This window comes from Castanea sativa, chromosome 1 (assembly GCF_040712315.1).
Source record: "Castanea sativa cultivar Marrone di Chiusa Pesio chromosome 1, ASM4071231v1".
Taxonomy (NCBI): domain Eukaryota; kingdom Viridiplantae; phylum Streptophyta; class Magnoliopsida; order Fagales; family Fagaceae; genus Castanea; species Castanea sativa.
The window spans coordinates 68,910,193-68,925,762 of record NC_134013.1 but is presented as its reverse complement, the minus strand read 5'-3'; the positions used below and the strand labels follow the sequence as shown (position 1 = coordinate 68,925,762).

General features: G+C 33.6%; 1 protein-coding gene and 1 pseudogene across 1 annotated transcript; one reads left to right on the top strand and one right to left on the bottom strand.

The window, feature by feature from the left end:
• Nucleotides 1-3,291: 3,291 nt before the first annotated feature.
• On the top strand, nt 3,292-4,573 carry LOC142632933 (uncharacterized). Its single transcript, XM_075807245.1, has 2 exons — nt 3,292-3,954; nt 4,100-4,573. The coding sequence occupies exons 1-2, from the start codon at nt 3,292-3,294 to the stop codon at nt 4,571-4,573; spliced, it is 1,137 nt and encodes a 378-aa protein (XP_075663360.1).
• Nucleotides 4,574-6,482: 1,909 nt separating this feature from the next.
• On the bottom strand, nt 6,483-12,860 carry LOC142644099 (WAT1-related protein At5g40230-like; annotated as a pseudogene).
• Nucleotides 12,861-15,570: the final 2,710 nt, after the last annotated feature.

The following is a 15,570-nucleotide window of genomic DNA, read 5'->3' as shown; positions in this document are numbered from 1 at the left end:
TATTAGAAAAATACGGTCCTCTCTGGAAGTTGCTTTGGAGGGTAAGGATTCTTTATGGAAATTTCTTTGGAAGATACAGATTCTTTATTGGTGTGTTTGGATGGTAACATTTGAGCGCAAGAATTTGGATTTTGGTAATTAAGATTAAAAATCTTATTTGAATAGTTTAAAATCCATAAGATATATTTTAATATTTGTGAATTTGGAATTAAGGTATTTCAAATTCAGATTTTAAATCCAAATCCTAATTCAAGTATCCAAATGCAACCTATGTGAATTGCTTTGGAAGGTAGGACTCTATAAAAGGAATTATTCGAAAGATCCAAAATGATTTATTACTGTATGTACTAGTTTCTTTTGGTAATAAATGTAAACAGATGCTTTATACCGACCACATAATCAATCTTTGAGAAAGAATTGTCTATAGTATTTAGACTAGGTTATTTGTTTCAATGGTTAATTTGTCATGAATTTGAAAAGCATAATCTCTTAAAAAAAGAAAAAAGAATTCGAAAAAGCCTAGCAGTTTTTTATTGGCAAAAATCTAAAATTAATCCTCTAACTTTTAGCTTTTTTTTTCTTTTCATTTCAGTCCTCTAATTTTTAGTTCTGTTATTTCAGTCATCTAACTTTTAATTGTTGTCAATTCAATACTTCGTTAGATTTCAATTACCTGCTGCCATTAAGGGAGCCAAAACAACATCGTTTTGGCTCTTTTTTATTCATAAATTTCGGAATTAAAAGAAAAAAAAACTATTATTAAAAAAAAAAACATCTAGGGGCCTATACCTGAAATCAAAAACAAAGAAATATTGAGAGAGACCCAAATCCTTAACTTAGAGAATTTGGAGAAAAGGAAGAACTGGTCGGCAGTTTGAGAGAGAGAGAGAGAGACCGAGTCCGTTTGAGAGAGAGACTGAGTCGGATTGAGAGAGAGAGAGAGAGAGAGACTGAATCGGTTTGAGAAAGGGACCAAGTATGAGAGAGATACCGAGATTTTGGTGATGGAGTTCTAATATTGAGACCGAGTTGTAGAGATTAAGACCGATTCCCAGATGTTGCGATTGAAACCAAGATATTGATATTGATAAGGTGTACTCCGTAGCTCCAGCTCCAGCCAAGAATTGTTTTGGATAAGTGATGAAAACCTAGAACTTACATTTATAGGAGCATCAATTTCTAAAATTTATCACTATTCGTTGTTGTTTTTGTTGCTATTGTTGTGGGGTTTAATGTCTTCTGGATTTGGGTAAGTTTTAAATTGTTTATTCTTTAATGGGTATTGAAAAGTAGGGATGGTAAGTTTAGAATATGTTGTCATTTTTTGTGCAAGTTTACTTTACTAATGGTTGGTAGTGGAGAGAATTTTAGGAAGAAAAGAAAAGAATTGGCTTAAATAGTTAAATGTTGTGTTTTTATGTTGTATTTGCTAAGTTTTAAGTTTCTTTGTTTTTGATTTCAGGTTAGACGTCATTCCCCAAAATGTTTTTTTTTTAATAACAGTTTTTTTTTTCTTTTAATTTCGGAATTTATGGAAAAAAAAAGAGAGCTAAAACGACGTTATTTTGGCTCACTTAACGGCAGCAAGGATCTGAGGTCTAACGGAGTACCAAATTGACAACAATTGAAAGTTAGAGGACTGAAATGACAAAACTAAAAATTAGAGGACTGAAATAAAAAATGCTGAAAGTTATAGGGTCAGTTTTAGATTTTTGCCTTTTTATTATTATTATTATTATTATTATTATTATTATTATTATTATTATTATTATTATTATTATTATTATTATTATTATTACAAGATAGAAATTTTATTTTAGCCTAATCTAAGTATATACGTATGTGAAACTTCCTCCTAGAGACTTGAATCCTGACTCTTGCCCTTTCACACCCTATAAGCACTTATACCTGTAGAGTGACCATCGCGCCAAGTTTGCGCAGTGGGAGCCTAGCATCATGTTGGAGAGCTGCTTTTGATGAATTTAATAAAATTTATCTTAGACAGAAATCACATAATAATTAAGGAGGTGATAGTCAAAAATCACTTATGCTAAGGGGGAAATTGGATAAAAGTAACTTTGTCTCTTTGGTAAATGTGAACAAATCTGGAAAGCATTTAGGGAGATCTATGACCCTATCAAGAACTTAAAGTCAGAGAAAATTGGATAAAAGATTTGGTATTGACTATTAAAAGGGGATTGAAATTTATATTCAAATTGAGTTTTTCTTTGGTTGAAGTGGACAAGAGATACACACCTCTTTTTTCTTTTTCTTTTTTTTGTTAATAGTCAGATAGTGAGGAAGAAGGAGGTGGGGTTCAAACTATAGATATGAGATATCATAAAAAAATGTCACTACTGCTATACTTTCACTTAATGTTTTGAGTGATTTTTTTTTCTTTGACAGTAATTTTGTTTTTGTTTTTCTTTTCTTTTCTTTTTGGGGTAATTTTTGGCTGGGTTGCACCGACACGCCGTTTTTGGCGACGTGTCGGACACCGGAACCGCCGCGATTCGCCGGACTCCGGTGTCCGAGAAGTGTCCTCTTTTTTTCTTTTCTTTTTTTTTTCGTTTTTCCGACACGAAGCCGACACGGCACCGACGCGGCTCCGACAGTCCGACACGCCAGCAGTGAAAAAAAAAAAAAAAAAAAGGAAAATCACAGATTTTTGACATATGGACTTACCCCCACCGTTGATCTCATGATATACCTAAAACAAAATGATGAAACCCACCTCTTCATTCAATCATTTGCCCCGAAACCCACAAGCTCTCAGCCTCTCACTTCTCAGTTAAGAACCACCGACCCTTCCTCTGATCTCCACCGCTGACCTGTCTCTCGCCGGAGCTAAATCGGGCCGATCGGCGAGCTCCATACGTCGACGCCGTCCCTGTCCGCCTGTCCCTTCCGATCTCTTTCTCTCTCGGCGAGCTCCAGGTCCGACGCTTCTCTCTTTTTTTTTTTTTTTTTGTTGTGCTCTTTCAGATATTTGAGTTGTTTGGCTGGTTGGGTGAATGAGAATATTTGAGTTGTTTAACTTATAATATCATGTTTTTGTTTTTTGTTTTTTGTTTTTTTTTTAAACCCACTCTCATAGTCTCACGGTCACACAGTGACCGTGTGTGACTGTGTGACCGTGAGACTGTGAGAGTGGAATATTAGTTACGTTACTGTAATATTGTGACTGTAATATTTATTTTCCATATTGTGATTATGTTACGTTACTGCCATAAGCTTAATTTATTTATTAAAGTTGAATTACTTAAATATTGTAGGTGATTTACTAAAATCATGAATATTGAAAGTGAAAAATCAACTGAGGCAGTTGCTCCTTTATGGAAATATGTTACTAAGTTAGAAAAAGCTGCTGGTGGTGGTGGGAATGTTACTTTCAAATGTAACTATTGTGAAAAAACTTTTAAGGGGTCTTATTCAAGGGTGAAGGCACATTTGTTAAAATTGTCTAATTGTGGAATACAACCATGTGGAAAGGTTGGAGATGAGTATCTAAATGAAATGCAAAAATTAGAAGATGCGTATGAGGAATCTACGCGTAGATTGAAGAAGCCTAAGCTAGTGTCTTTACCGTCTGATTCTCCTAGTAGTCCTCATTTGGGTCCTACTCTTAGTAGTACAGCTACAAGTCATCCTTTTTTTCAGAAAAGAAAAGGGGTTGGGAATCCTACTTTGGAGATGTGTTTTAACAATCAATGTCGAGAGCAATTAGATTCTCTTATTGCTAGGACATTTTATTCTGCTGGTTTACCCTTTCACTTTGCTAAGAACCCTTATTGGCTTGAGATGATCAAATTTGCATGTAATAATAATTTGGCGGGCTATATTCCTCCGGGTTACAATAAATTGAGAACAACTTTGTTGCATAAAGAGAAGGTACATATTGAGAAGTTGTTGAAGTCAATTAAAGACACTTGGAAAGAAAGGGGTTTAAGCATAGTAAGTGATGGGTGGACAGATCCACAAAAAAGGCCACTTATCAATTTTATGGCTACATCAGAGAAAAGGGCCACTTTTTATCAAATCCATTGATGGTACCAAAGAGTACAAAGACAAGCACTTCATTTCTGATTTGTTTCTGAAGGTCATTGGTGAGGTTGGGCATACTAATGTTGTTCAAATTATTACTGATAATGCATCTGTAATGAAAGCTGCAGGATCTATTGTTGAAGCTGAATATCCTCATATATTTTGGTCACCTTGTGTTGTGCATACCCTCAATTTGGCCTTGAAGAATATATGTGCACCTAAGAATTCTTTGCAGAATGAGGTTGCATATAATGAATGTAACTGGATTGCACAAGTTTCAGGTGAGGCAACTTTCATTCGTATTTTTATCACAAATCATTCTATGAGATTAGCAATTTTTAATTCATTTTCCCCTTTGAAGTTACTTGCTGTTGCTGAAACACGATTTGCTTCAATAATCATCATGCTTAAAAGATTGTTTCAAGTAAAGCAGCATCTTCGAAGTATGGTCATTAGTGAGGAATGGATGTCATATAGAGAAGATGATGTAGGAAAAGCTCAAACTCGTGAGGGATTATGTTTTGAATGATTTGTGGTGGGACAAGGTTGCATATATTCTCGAGATTCAATAGACCTATTTATGAGATGCTTCGAGTAGCTGACACGGATGCACCCATTCTCCATAAGGTGTATGAAATGTGGGATTCCATGATAGAAAATGTGAAGAAAGAAATATACAAGCAAGAAGGCAAGGAAGAATATGAGGAGTCTCCATTCTATGATGTGGTACATGCTATACTTATTGAACGGTGGACTAAAAATTACACACCACTTCATTGCTTAGCCCATTCCTTGAATCCGAAGTAATTTTTCTATCTCTTCAATCTTTTTCTTTTTTTTTTAATATTCTTTAGGCATTTCTAATTTGCTTTTAACTAGGTATTATACTAATCAATGGATTGAGGAAGGCAGAGGTCGTGTTGCGCCACACAAGGATGCTGAACTTTCTACGGAGAGAAACAAGTGCCTCAAAAGATTCTTTCCTGATATTGATGATAGGAAGAATGTCACTATGGAGTTTGGTTTGTTTTCAGGAATTGGAGCTTATGATGATGATAACATGGATGATAGGTGGGTCTTGGATCCAATACTTTGGTGGTTAAATTATGGGTCCAGGTTTCCAATGCTTCAAACTTTAGCTCTAAAGCTTCTTGGACAACCTTGCTCATCATCATGTGCTGAGAGGAATTGGAGTACATATGGCTTCATCCATTGTATGAGGAGGAATAGAATTACTCCTAAACGTGCTGAAGATTTAGTATTTGTTCATTCTAATCTTCGGCTTCTTTCAAGGAGGAGAGAAGAGTACACTAAAGGAAACTCTAAGAAGTGGGACATTAGTGGAGATACTTGGAATGAGCCATTTGGAGGACCTGGGTTGCTTGAGATTGCTTATCTCACACTAGATGAGCCAGAGATGGAGATAAATCTTGTTGAGAATGATGACTATATTGATGACGATGATGATGTTGTTGTTCTGTGATCCTTTTATGTTTTTAGTTATCCTTTTATGTTTTTAGTTTGATATTGAACTTCTTGTTCTATGGTAATCTTGACAGTTTAAAGTTTGGTTTCCTTTTATGTTTGTAGTTTGATCTTTGATCTTTGATGTTGAATACTTGAATGTAGCCTATTTAAACTTTTGTAGTTTGGTTTGTACTCTAAACACTTTATGTATATTATTGTATTACTTTGGGTATTAATTTGCTTATTTGTAGTTGTTACATAATTTAATTTTTAGACATAAATGTATTTTATGTCTAAAAATATTTTTAAAAATGCCTAAATATAAATTTTAATTAATTATTTAATTGCCGTGTCCATGTCGTGTCGTGTCCTTATTTTTCAAAAATTGCCGTATCGGAGTGTCCGTGTCCGTGTCCGTGTCCGTGCATCATAGATTTTTGGCCCCAAAGGAAAGAAGCATTGGAGATTCAAACTACTCACCTCTACTTAATGATGCATGGTTTCTAGCCAGTTGTGCTATCCCTTGCTTGAGACTAGTGTTAGGGATATTGTCATTTAACATTATCAAACAGAGTTACATGAGCATTAAATATAACGACAATTTGTATGCCAATACCAAATTCCTTTCTCATTCTCAATTCTCTTCTTATATTCTCTCTACTTCTTGGAGGGTGACAACTTCAAACCAGTCAATCACTCTCCCCTGTTCTTCAGTAACCTCGTTCCCCAAACACCACTCATTTCTTCATCAGCAACCTAAGAAGCTCATTTCAAAAAAAAAAAAAAAAAAGATTAATTGCTGTTTGTAGGTACTCAGATATCAACCCACTTCTTTAGCCCTTCTGAGGTGCACTTTTACTGTAAATGTGAAAATACCATTGAGGTATTGGACTGCTAGCAGCTCAGTCCTATTCAATCTTTAATTAGCTAGTATTCATCTGCAAATATCTACTCTACATACCTTCAAATTTCTAGCTATTCAACAAAGGGGTCCTATCATCAGACGAAGATCCCAAGCTCAATTCTTCTTTAGCTTTAGCCCAAATGACAGCATAAAATCCAATCGATAATATTATTGCTCCAATGAGGCTGCAACATTAGGAAGAAAAGAAAAAATGCCAACGAAGTGTGAAAATTAGTTGATCCTTTCTTCATGATAGAGTACTCTAATTGGTATTTTAGTCTGGAAGAGAAGGTAATTTGTGTCTCTACATACATGCATAAATGTGCATTTTTGATGAGAAAGAGAGATTTATATACCTCCCAAGATAGAGAGCATCACCAAGGAATATGACACCCATAGCAGCTGCAATTACTATTGACAATGGCTTAAAGATTGAAACATACACAGGCCCCTTCAAGTGCAAGGCCCATGCGATAACAATGCTCATGGATGTACCAAAGAATCCCTGATTGGGGAGAATGAAAGTTAGATATTATCAATAACTTGTTCTATCATTTGGTATTGTCCACGTTTCTTGGTTCTTACCGAGTATAAAATGGTCACCAATGTTACATCAGGCCTTAGTGTCCAAGCATGTAAGCTTCTTTCTGCCATTAAACATGATGATGCCTAAGAAATCACCAGTAAGCTGCGAGTACTCCACCGATTGAAGCAACACCTGCGAAGAAAAAGTAGGTGATCGACAGAGGGCACCGGTGTGGTGCCGGCCAAAGACCCTCCGACGATCAAGTTAGAATCTCTAAACAACCCTAGAGTGCCAGAGTTGAGGTAATTGTGCGTACCTTTTGTCATGAGGGTTTTTGGGGTTTATATAGTGGTGTAGAGCCGAAATAAACGCCTTGGCGAGGAAGTACTTTCCTTTTAGAAGAGCAATTCGCGGATCTTTGCATATCGTATAGAGCTCTTTTCCTTATAGGGATCCTTTTGACTAAGACCAAACGTGTAGCGAAAGAACTTTCCTTATATTCACGTATGTAGAAGTCAAGATAGATTAAGAATGGAGGTTGGATTACCCCTTCAGCTTTTTTCTGCCTAGGTCGTCAACCAATGTGCACCTCCTATACCGCCGTCAGCCTAGGTACATCTCCAAAGATATCGTCAGCTAAGGACCTTCTCATCTTGGCCGTCAATCTTGACTTCTCTATCTTGATCCCTTTAGCTTAACGTCGTCACGTAAGGGGTGTGGCCTTGAATGTCAAAGAGGTGTCAATGACAGTAGTTGACGGATAGCGTATTTCCGTCAGCTTCTTAGCGTGCATTCAGTATGTAATAAGTGAACTTCCGTCAGCTTCTTAATGTGCCGTCACCTTGTAATAACGTCACTATCAAAACATACTGGTGCAGATATAATTGTTGTACACAAGATGTATAGGAAGACCACAACTATCTCTGCTAGATATATTTTCAAAACTTGGGTCTGTAAAAAATTCCAGAGAATTCAAATTTAGCTTATCTAAAGACTTTGTCTCACAATGTCACAAGACAAGAAAATTATTACTCACGTTTGTACTATATATTGAAAGCACTAATCAAGTTACAGTCATGGCTACTCATAATCATTTATATAAGCCAAGCCAAGATCTACTAAGTGAACACCCAATGTGGGACTTAGCACATGCTGCACATCACACACTCATACAATCCAATCCAATCTATTCAAATCCATGCTTTGAAGTATCACCTATCAAATAAAAGTACCTGAAGAATGCTGCAGCCTGAAAGCAGAAGGTACTCAACAGTAAGTAAAAGGCCACCTATCACCCATTTTGTTTCTGATGTGCTTCGTGGAGAATGAAGTGAAAGAGACGGTGATTGAGATGAAGATATGATTGTAGGGCCCTTGTAGAAAACTACTACCAAAGCTCCTGATATTGATACTAATGTGCCTATGATTTTAACCTGAGTGATTGAGCTTCTCAAAGCTAGATTTTCCATTCTTTTGAAGAACCAATAAAAATAGAGGAAGGAAGAAAATTTAGTGAGAGTAATCAACAATAATTGTTTTAATGACACTCAATGACTAAAGCAGTAGGCGTAATCATTGTACTACAGTTAGACATACCTGTATATACAAGGAAGAGGTGGGTTTAAGAAGTTTAAATTTAATCACAGAGCTTAAATGTATAAATAAAATGCTCAATAATACATTAAGTATGGCCTTGAGCGCATGGCCGCCTGCACTATCTTTATATATTAGCCCTTTTCCACTTCGTACCATATCAAATGTGTAATCAACCACTCCATTGCTTAGCTTTAATTTTGGAGTACTGATATCCAAAGGCGTTTAATTCATGGTGGTGCTGGTTAGTTATGCAGAAATTGCTGGTTTATGTATATGCAGGGTGCAAAAGGAGTGACTGGTCACAAATTCGACATTAAACTACTAGGATCCCTTTAGAGAGAAGTCTTTGTCATCAAATTAGATTTCAGAATTCTTGGTGAGGCAAGATTTTACGCTCAAGAAGCAACAGCAACTTTCTTGAATATCTCAGGGGCTTCTGCCTAAGTGCCTGAGATGTTTTGTATATTTTTGCAACCTGTTCTATGTTTGGGTTTTCTTTTCTTTTCTTTTGCTATTTTCTTACAGTAGCTAACAGACTAGTGTATTGTCTTATTTATGTAAAGTACCAAAAACAAAAACCACGCTATTGCCATGATCATATTTTATGAGGTAGGCAGGATATATGGTAGATTATGTGTGTAAACAACTCTACATATCAAGGGCCACTTGAAAAGAAACAACTATTAGTGGAAGTACGCATTACTTTAAAAAATGTATATATTATTTAATTTTAATTTTTAAATTTAAGGTCACAATTGCAACATGTTACAAATTTTAGGCACTATCAAAAGCCTTTGTAATTCAATTAACATTTCATGGTATTTCTAATAGAAACATTCATGATTTAAGGGTCTATTTAGATACCGCTTATTGTTGAAAACTGAAAATACTGTAGTAAAATAATTTTTAAATATGTGAATAGTACCGTGTGACCCAGTTTTAAAGTTGTTTTCTGAAGAAAAAACATAAATTTTTTTAAAAAAAGTACTTACGGGTCCCGTAAACAGTGCATGAAACCCACCAAAAACCACTGGACACACAAAACGCTATCCAAATGTATACTAAATCCCTCATTCTTAAAAATTGAATTATATAAAAAAAAAAAAAATAGGTACAATATGACTTTAGTGAAGCTGCCTGTCAGAATTAAGAAAGAAAGACCTGAAAATAACAGAAAGTATGTAGGTCCAAGCCGGTGTGAGGTTGTTGATGGCTGAAGCAAGAGTCGGTGAACTGAACTCAATTCCTTTATAGCCACACAATTGAGCTAAAAACCTGCATGCCCTCCCAAACATAAAAAATATAAACATAAGATCAAAATACACATATTACAGACACAGATTTTGGAGTTATGTGTTACTGATTTTGGGAAATTGAGTCATTTAAAATAAAATGTCATATTTCCGTGGGTGACAATTTAGTCATTGCAACCATTTGATGGGTAGTCACATTATCTTCACATTGTAATAATCTTACATTCCCGTAAATTACGAACCAATGTATCCCACATTTCTTGGAAGTTGGAAGCTGGTACGATTTCGTTACATCAAGGGAACCAAATGCATTTAAACAAATTAGTGGATTTCTGTTAGTTCTACTCATAATCTTCATCAAACAAAAGTTTTGGGGTTTAAACCCTGTCTACACCATAAATTAATTTGTATTTTGACCTGATAATAAAAAATAATTACTATAGAGCAAATGTCATAGGTTGAAATTCTACCGTAGTTATCAAATCTCAAATCAAATTGCTAAAGCTTTTTGGTGTAATACTTTCTTACCCCAGTAGTCCAAGTAGGAAAATTTTATTGATGATAGGCCACTTGATTGCAGGAAGCCCGGTTGTTCTACATGTATAAAGAAGCTCTTTTGTTAATATTTCATCATTTATTCTATAACAAAATACATCATCAAAATTTGGAAAAGATTTCTCTCCAAACTAGTTTGGAGAGATATCTTTCAAGCTTCTCTTATATCTTTTTATTGGATGTAAATTTTGAAAATTTAACTTTTTGGATTACATGTTCTTATTATATTCTTCATGTTTGCAAAATTTCAAGAAGATAAAAAATCAATAACTATGGCATCAATGACATGTTTAAATTTTAAGATTTTATGGTAAACAATTATGCATAAAAAATAAATTTTTGATCAAATAGTAAATAATATCCGATTTGAACATTTGACATGCACGTTAAAAACATTAAAAAAAAAAAATGCAACTTAACAATTAAATTTTCAAAGTTTACATTCAATAAAAAGTTATAGGTGGAGTTTGAAGAAACCTTAAGGTCCCGTGCGTTTGGAGTGAAAATAAGGAGGATGGAAAACTAAGGGAGGAAAATAAGCATTTTCCACTGTTTGTTTAGAGAGAAAACATAGGAATGATGGAAAACTAGGAGGAAAATTTTCCTCCCAAATATTTTCCTCCCAAATTGGGAGGAAAATGGTGGGGAGAAAATTTTGGGATGATGGCTTTTACTAAAAAGCCCCAATCCTACCTGATGCTTCTTATCACTTTTTTTTTTTTTTTTTCCTTCTTCAACGTTACATTCTGTTCTTTTTTCTTTTTCTTTTTTTTTCTTCTTCTTTTTTTTCTTCAACGTTACTAAACGTTATTTTTTTTTCTTCAACGTTACGTTCTATTCTTTTTCTTTTTCTTCTTCAACGTTATTGAACGTTGTTTTTATTTTCAACATTACCTGAACATTTTTTTTTCAACGTGACCTAATCTAATTTTTACATTATAATAATACAAATAAAAATAATAATTTATATATATGATGTGATAAATTTTATATTATATAATGAGTACAAATAAATCTGTTTTTTACATATTATGTAACAAGGGTATAATAGTCAATTTATATAAATTACATTTTTTACCCTCCCACTTTTCTACCCTTCCAACTGGACACACAAGAGAGAAAATTAAATATTTTCCATCCTCCCACAATTTTCCATCTTTCCACTTTTCCACTCCTCCAACCGAACAGACCCTAATGCTCCATTTGTTTCAATGGAAGACCTTGTGTAAAGATAGTTTTCCTTATTTTCCAATGTTTGGTAGCATAAAAAAATATGAGTAAAAGGAAAACTATCTTTGGTCAATATAAAAAGTATGGCTTATTTTTAGAGATTGTTTTCCATTAATTTTTTTTTGGAAAACAACTCTATCTCACAGCAAGCTAAATAAGGGAAGTTAGGAGGTTGTTTTTCAACTTATTTAAAGTTGCTACCAAACATTAGAAAATGAGATAGTTTTATAGAAAATGCTTTTTAGAAAATGACTCATTTTCTAAAAAAACATCATTATTGAAACAAGCAGAGCGTAAATGATATAAGAACATGAAAGATATTGAGAAAAAAAAATACTCATATATGATATTTTTATTTATTTATTTATTTATTTATTTTGTAGAGAAACTACTCATAAATGAGGTTGAAATATCAAACCATAAAGTTCCAGGTAATTTTCATTTAAACCTCATAGTTTTGGATAAGTTTTATTTAAATCTTATTATTTCAAATAATTTTATTTAATACTCATAGTTTCTATGATTTTACTTAAAACTTATACTTTAAAGTAATTTCATTTTACCTTATAATTAAAAAAATTAAACCTAATTGGTCAAGTGACCTTTAATGAGGAGATGGTATCTCATGCACCTGTTGCATAAATTATTTTTCCCTCTAATAAGATTAATGGAATTTCTGACGGAAGGTTTAAATAAAATGTTTTATTTTCTGAAAAAAAAAGTTTTAAAAAATGGCAAATTACAATTTACCTACTATGGTTTTGCCAAAATTTAAGTTGCCTACCTATAGTTTAAAAGTTGTTACTTTACCACCTGAGGTTAATCTGTTAGGTTTCTGTAACCCACTTCTGTATTTTCACCTTTAAAAACACAAAAAATAAAATAAAATAAAGCATAAAAATCAAGATGTAAAAACATATTTCTTAAAATGGTGAAGTTTTGGCTTAAGAACATTCTTCCTCTTCGTAAGAACATTCTCAAGCCTATCAATCCAAACAAAACTGTAAAGGGGATAGAAAAGATTGAGAAAGAAATTTGTGGTAGGAATAAGTTTGAAAATATAATTTATCAAGATTGTTTCACTAATATTAAGGTAGAAATGGAAATCGAGAGATATACCCACGAAAGATGAAGGCCAAAGGGAGGAGTAGAGAATAAAGACATAGTAGTTCAGTCCTTTCAAAGTGGATGCTTTGAATAAGATGTTTAAGCCAACGTTTATGCACTCTGCTGCAACCATGCCTGAAAATGGAAGAACATCCTTGTAACAATTTCTCCATGCCATCTCCCTCCAATGATTTCTATTGTAACTTTGGAACACCCTTTGTTTGCTTCTTATTAATGAATAGAGTAAAAAGGCATCTCTCCGTGGTTATTTTATAATAATGTCATTCTCCATGTGCAAATTATATTATAATCTTTGTACTCTCTCTCTTCCCCTAATTAGGGTTTTTTTTTTTTTTCTATTGGTTGAAAGCATAGTTGATTGGTTGGTGGACTTTAGGTGTGATACCTGAAATTGGGTGGATTTGATAAGATTGAATTGTATGAATATGACTATCATATGCGGAGCTAGGGTGGCCCCCCTTAAAAACCATAAAAGTTAAGAACAACTTACTTATTGGCTCCCAAGATTTTGGCAAAAAATATAGGCATGTATCAGTCCTCAAATCTTAAGTTTGTTCAAAAAAAAAAAAAACTTATTTATTGGCTACTAAGATTTTGGCAAAAAATATAAGCATGTATCAGTCCTTAAATCTTAAGTTTGTTCAGGGGGAAAAAAAAAAAAACCAAAAACAAGAATAGAATTTAGCCCATTTCTTCAGCCCGAAGAACCCCAAAAATAATAATTTTAACAAATATGAATATCACAACAAATAAAACCCAAATATTTTCTGTGGATTCCAGCTAGCTCAACTGGTAAAGTCTCCAATGGATGAATAAGAGATTTAAGGTTCAATCTCCGTCTACACCAAAAACTGATTGGTGTTTTAATCTAATGATAAAAAGTTATTATCAAAAGCGGACGCCATAGGTTAAAACTTTCTCTAAAAAAAAAAAAAAAACCCAAATATTTTCTAAATCATGGCTCCTAATTAAATAAAAAATAAACTCCAAAAAATTCGCATAGTTAATATATAAAAAACTCCAAATTTCACAGCCGTTTACTCCCAAAATGTAAAAGTAAAAGTCGGATATTAAAAAAAAAAAAAAAAAAAAATTGCCCTTACACTGCCAAACTTGCAAAGTACAACTCTAACTAGTAAATCTAGTTCACGCTATTGAAGAATTGACTAGCCAATCTATCTTCACAGAGGTATCTCTCTCAGTCTCTCTGTTTATTCAGTTTGAATCTTAAGAGTTAAAGAGTTCTGCTTTTTCAATTTATGAATAAAAGTTTAGGGGCTGTTTGGTTTTTAAAAAACCATCACTCATCACTCCTCACTCAATTTTCGTCACTCATCACTTATCACTTCTCACTCATCACTTAAAATACCTCAATTTCATAAACCCACACGTTTGGCATACTGTTTTTAGCTTCTTATCACTCAAATATTTCACTGTTTGTGGGACCCATTGCCTAAGCACCATGTCAGACTCACAATTACCATACCCGCATGTATCCTCTCTCTCCCCATAAATCCCCTTTTCTCCTTTTTTTTTTTTTTCCATCACTCTCCCCCAATACCCAGACACACGGTTCTCTCTTCCTCTCGCCCCTCCATTCTCTTCCTCTCATCGAGTCCAAATAGCGCCGATGGTGGGTATTGTTTGAATTGAAAAGTTTGTTTCTTGATTTTGGAATGATGGAGAAGATGGTGGGTCTGAGCTCCGATCGGTGGTGGTATGAAGATGGTGGTATAGTTTACCAAAAAAAAAAAAAAAGATGGTGGGTCTGAGCTTCGATCGGTGGTGGTATGAAGATGGTGGTATGGTTTACCAAAAAAAAAAAAGATGGTGGTATGAAGATGGAGGAGTGATTTGGTTCCCATTGATGAAGAGAGCTGTTGCAAGTAGTATCAGAAGGTACATTGGTGTGATGTTGCTCTGACCGTGGGTCCCATGTATGTGTGTTTAATTACCAAAATGCTTTGAAAACTCAGTTTTGATAACTTGAAAACACCTAAAATGTGTTTTCAGTTTTCATAACTTATCACTAAAAAATCAAAGAATTAAGTGATGGAAACAAAAACTGGAAACACATCCAAACATACTACTAAGCCTGGGACCCACCAATTTTGAGTTATGGGTGATGGAAACAAAGTTATGAGTGATAGAAACTGAAAATCCGAACAGCCCCTTAGTTTAAAAAAAAAAAAAAAAAAATCTGCCTTTTTATTAGGAAAGAGTAAAGTACTGGTACTTTAATTTGACATTTTTATGTTTGAAACTTAGAGCATTGATCATATCAAATTTTTTTTTTTTTCCTATTTTAGCATAAGGACTTACTTTTTTTTTTTTTACACAAACATTTTTACAAAACACCCATATCAGATTATCTATTATACACTTTATTTTATTTAAAAAATCATTTATTATTATTATTATTTCTTTATCTATACTATCTACAAGAGGATACCCCTCTTTATACTAAACTTTCATGTTATTTAGAAATACCCTTAAACCCTACATTTATTAGAAACAAAACTTGAGGACAACCTGATAAAGATATATCTCCAATTGTACGTAAAATGCCTACAAAATAGAACACTCTCCTACTAATCTATGTTTTCAAAACAAACTTACCCAAAAATTAAAATAAAATAAAAACTTCTCAGTCCACTCTGATATTTCCCTCAAGACCACATTTAAACTTTTTATTTTATTTTTTACTTTATCAAGACTCGCCGGTTTCTTCTAGTTAATTTTTCTGTTTTTTTGTTTTTTTTTAATTTCCGTTTTCCTTAATTCCTAATCTCACATACACTAGAAAAAAAAAAGTATCATTGCACGTGCAAGGCGCATAAAAAAAAAAAAAAAAAAAAAGATCTGTC

Excerpts from the sequence above, each read along its gene's own strand:
- LOC142632933 (XM_075807245.1), top strand. The coding sequence starts at position 3,292 with ATGAATATTGAAAGTGAAAAATCAACTGAGGCAGTTGCTCCTTTATGG. Across the intron at positions 3,955-4,099 it reads AAGAAAGGGGTTTAAGCATA|GTCATTGGTGAGGTTGGGCA; the intron begins GTAAGTGATGGG and ends TTGTTTCTGAAG.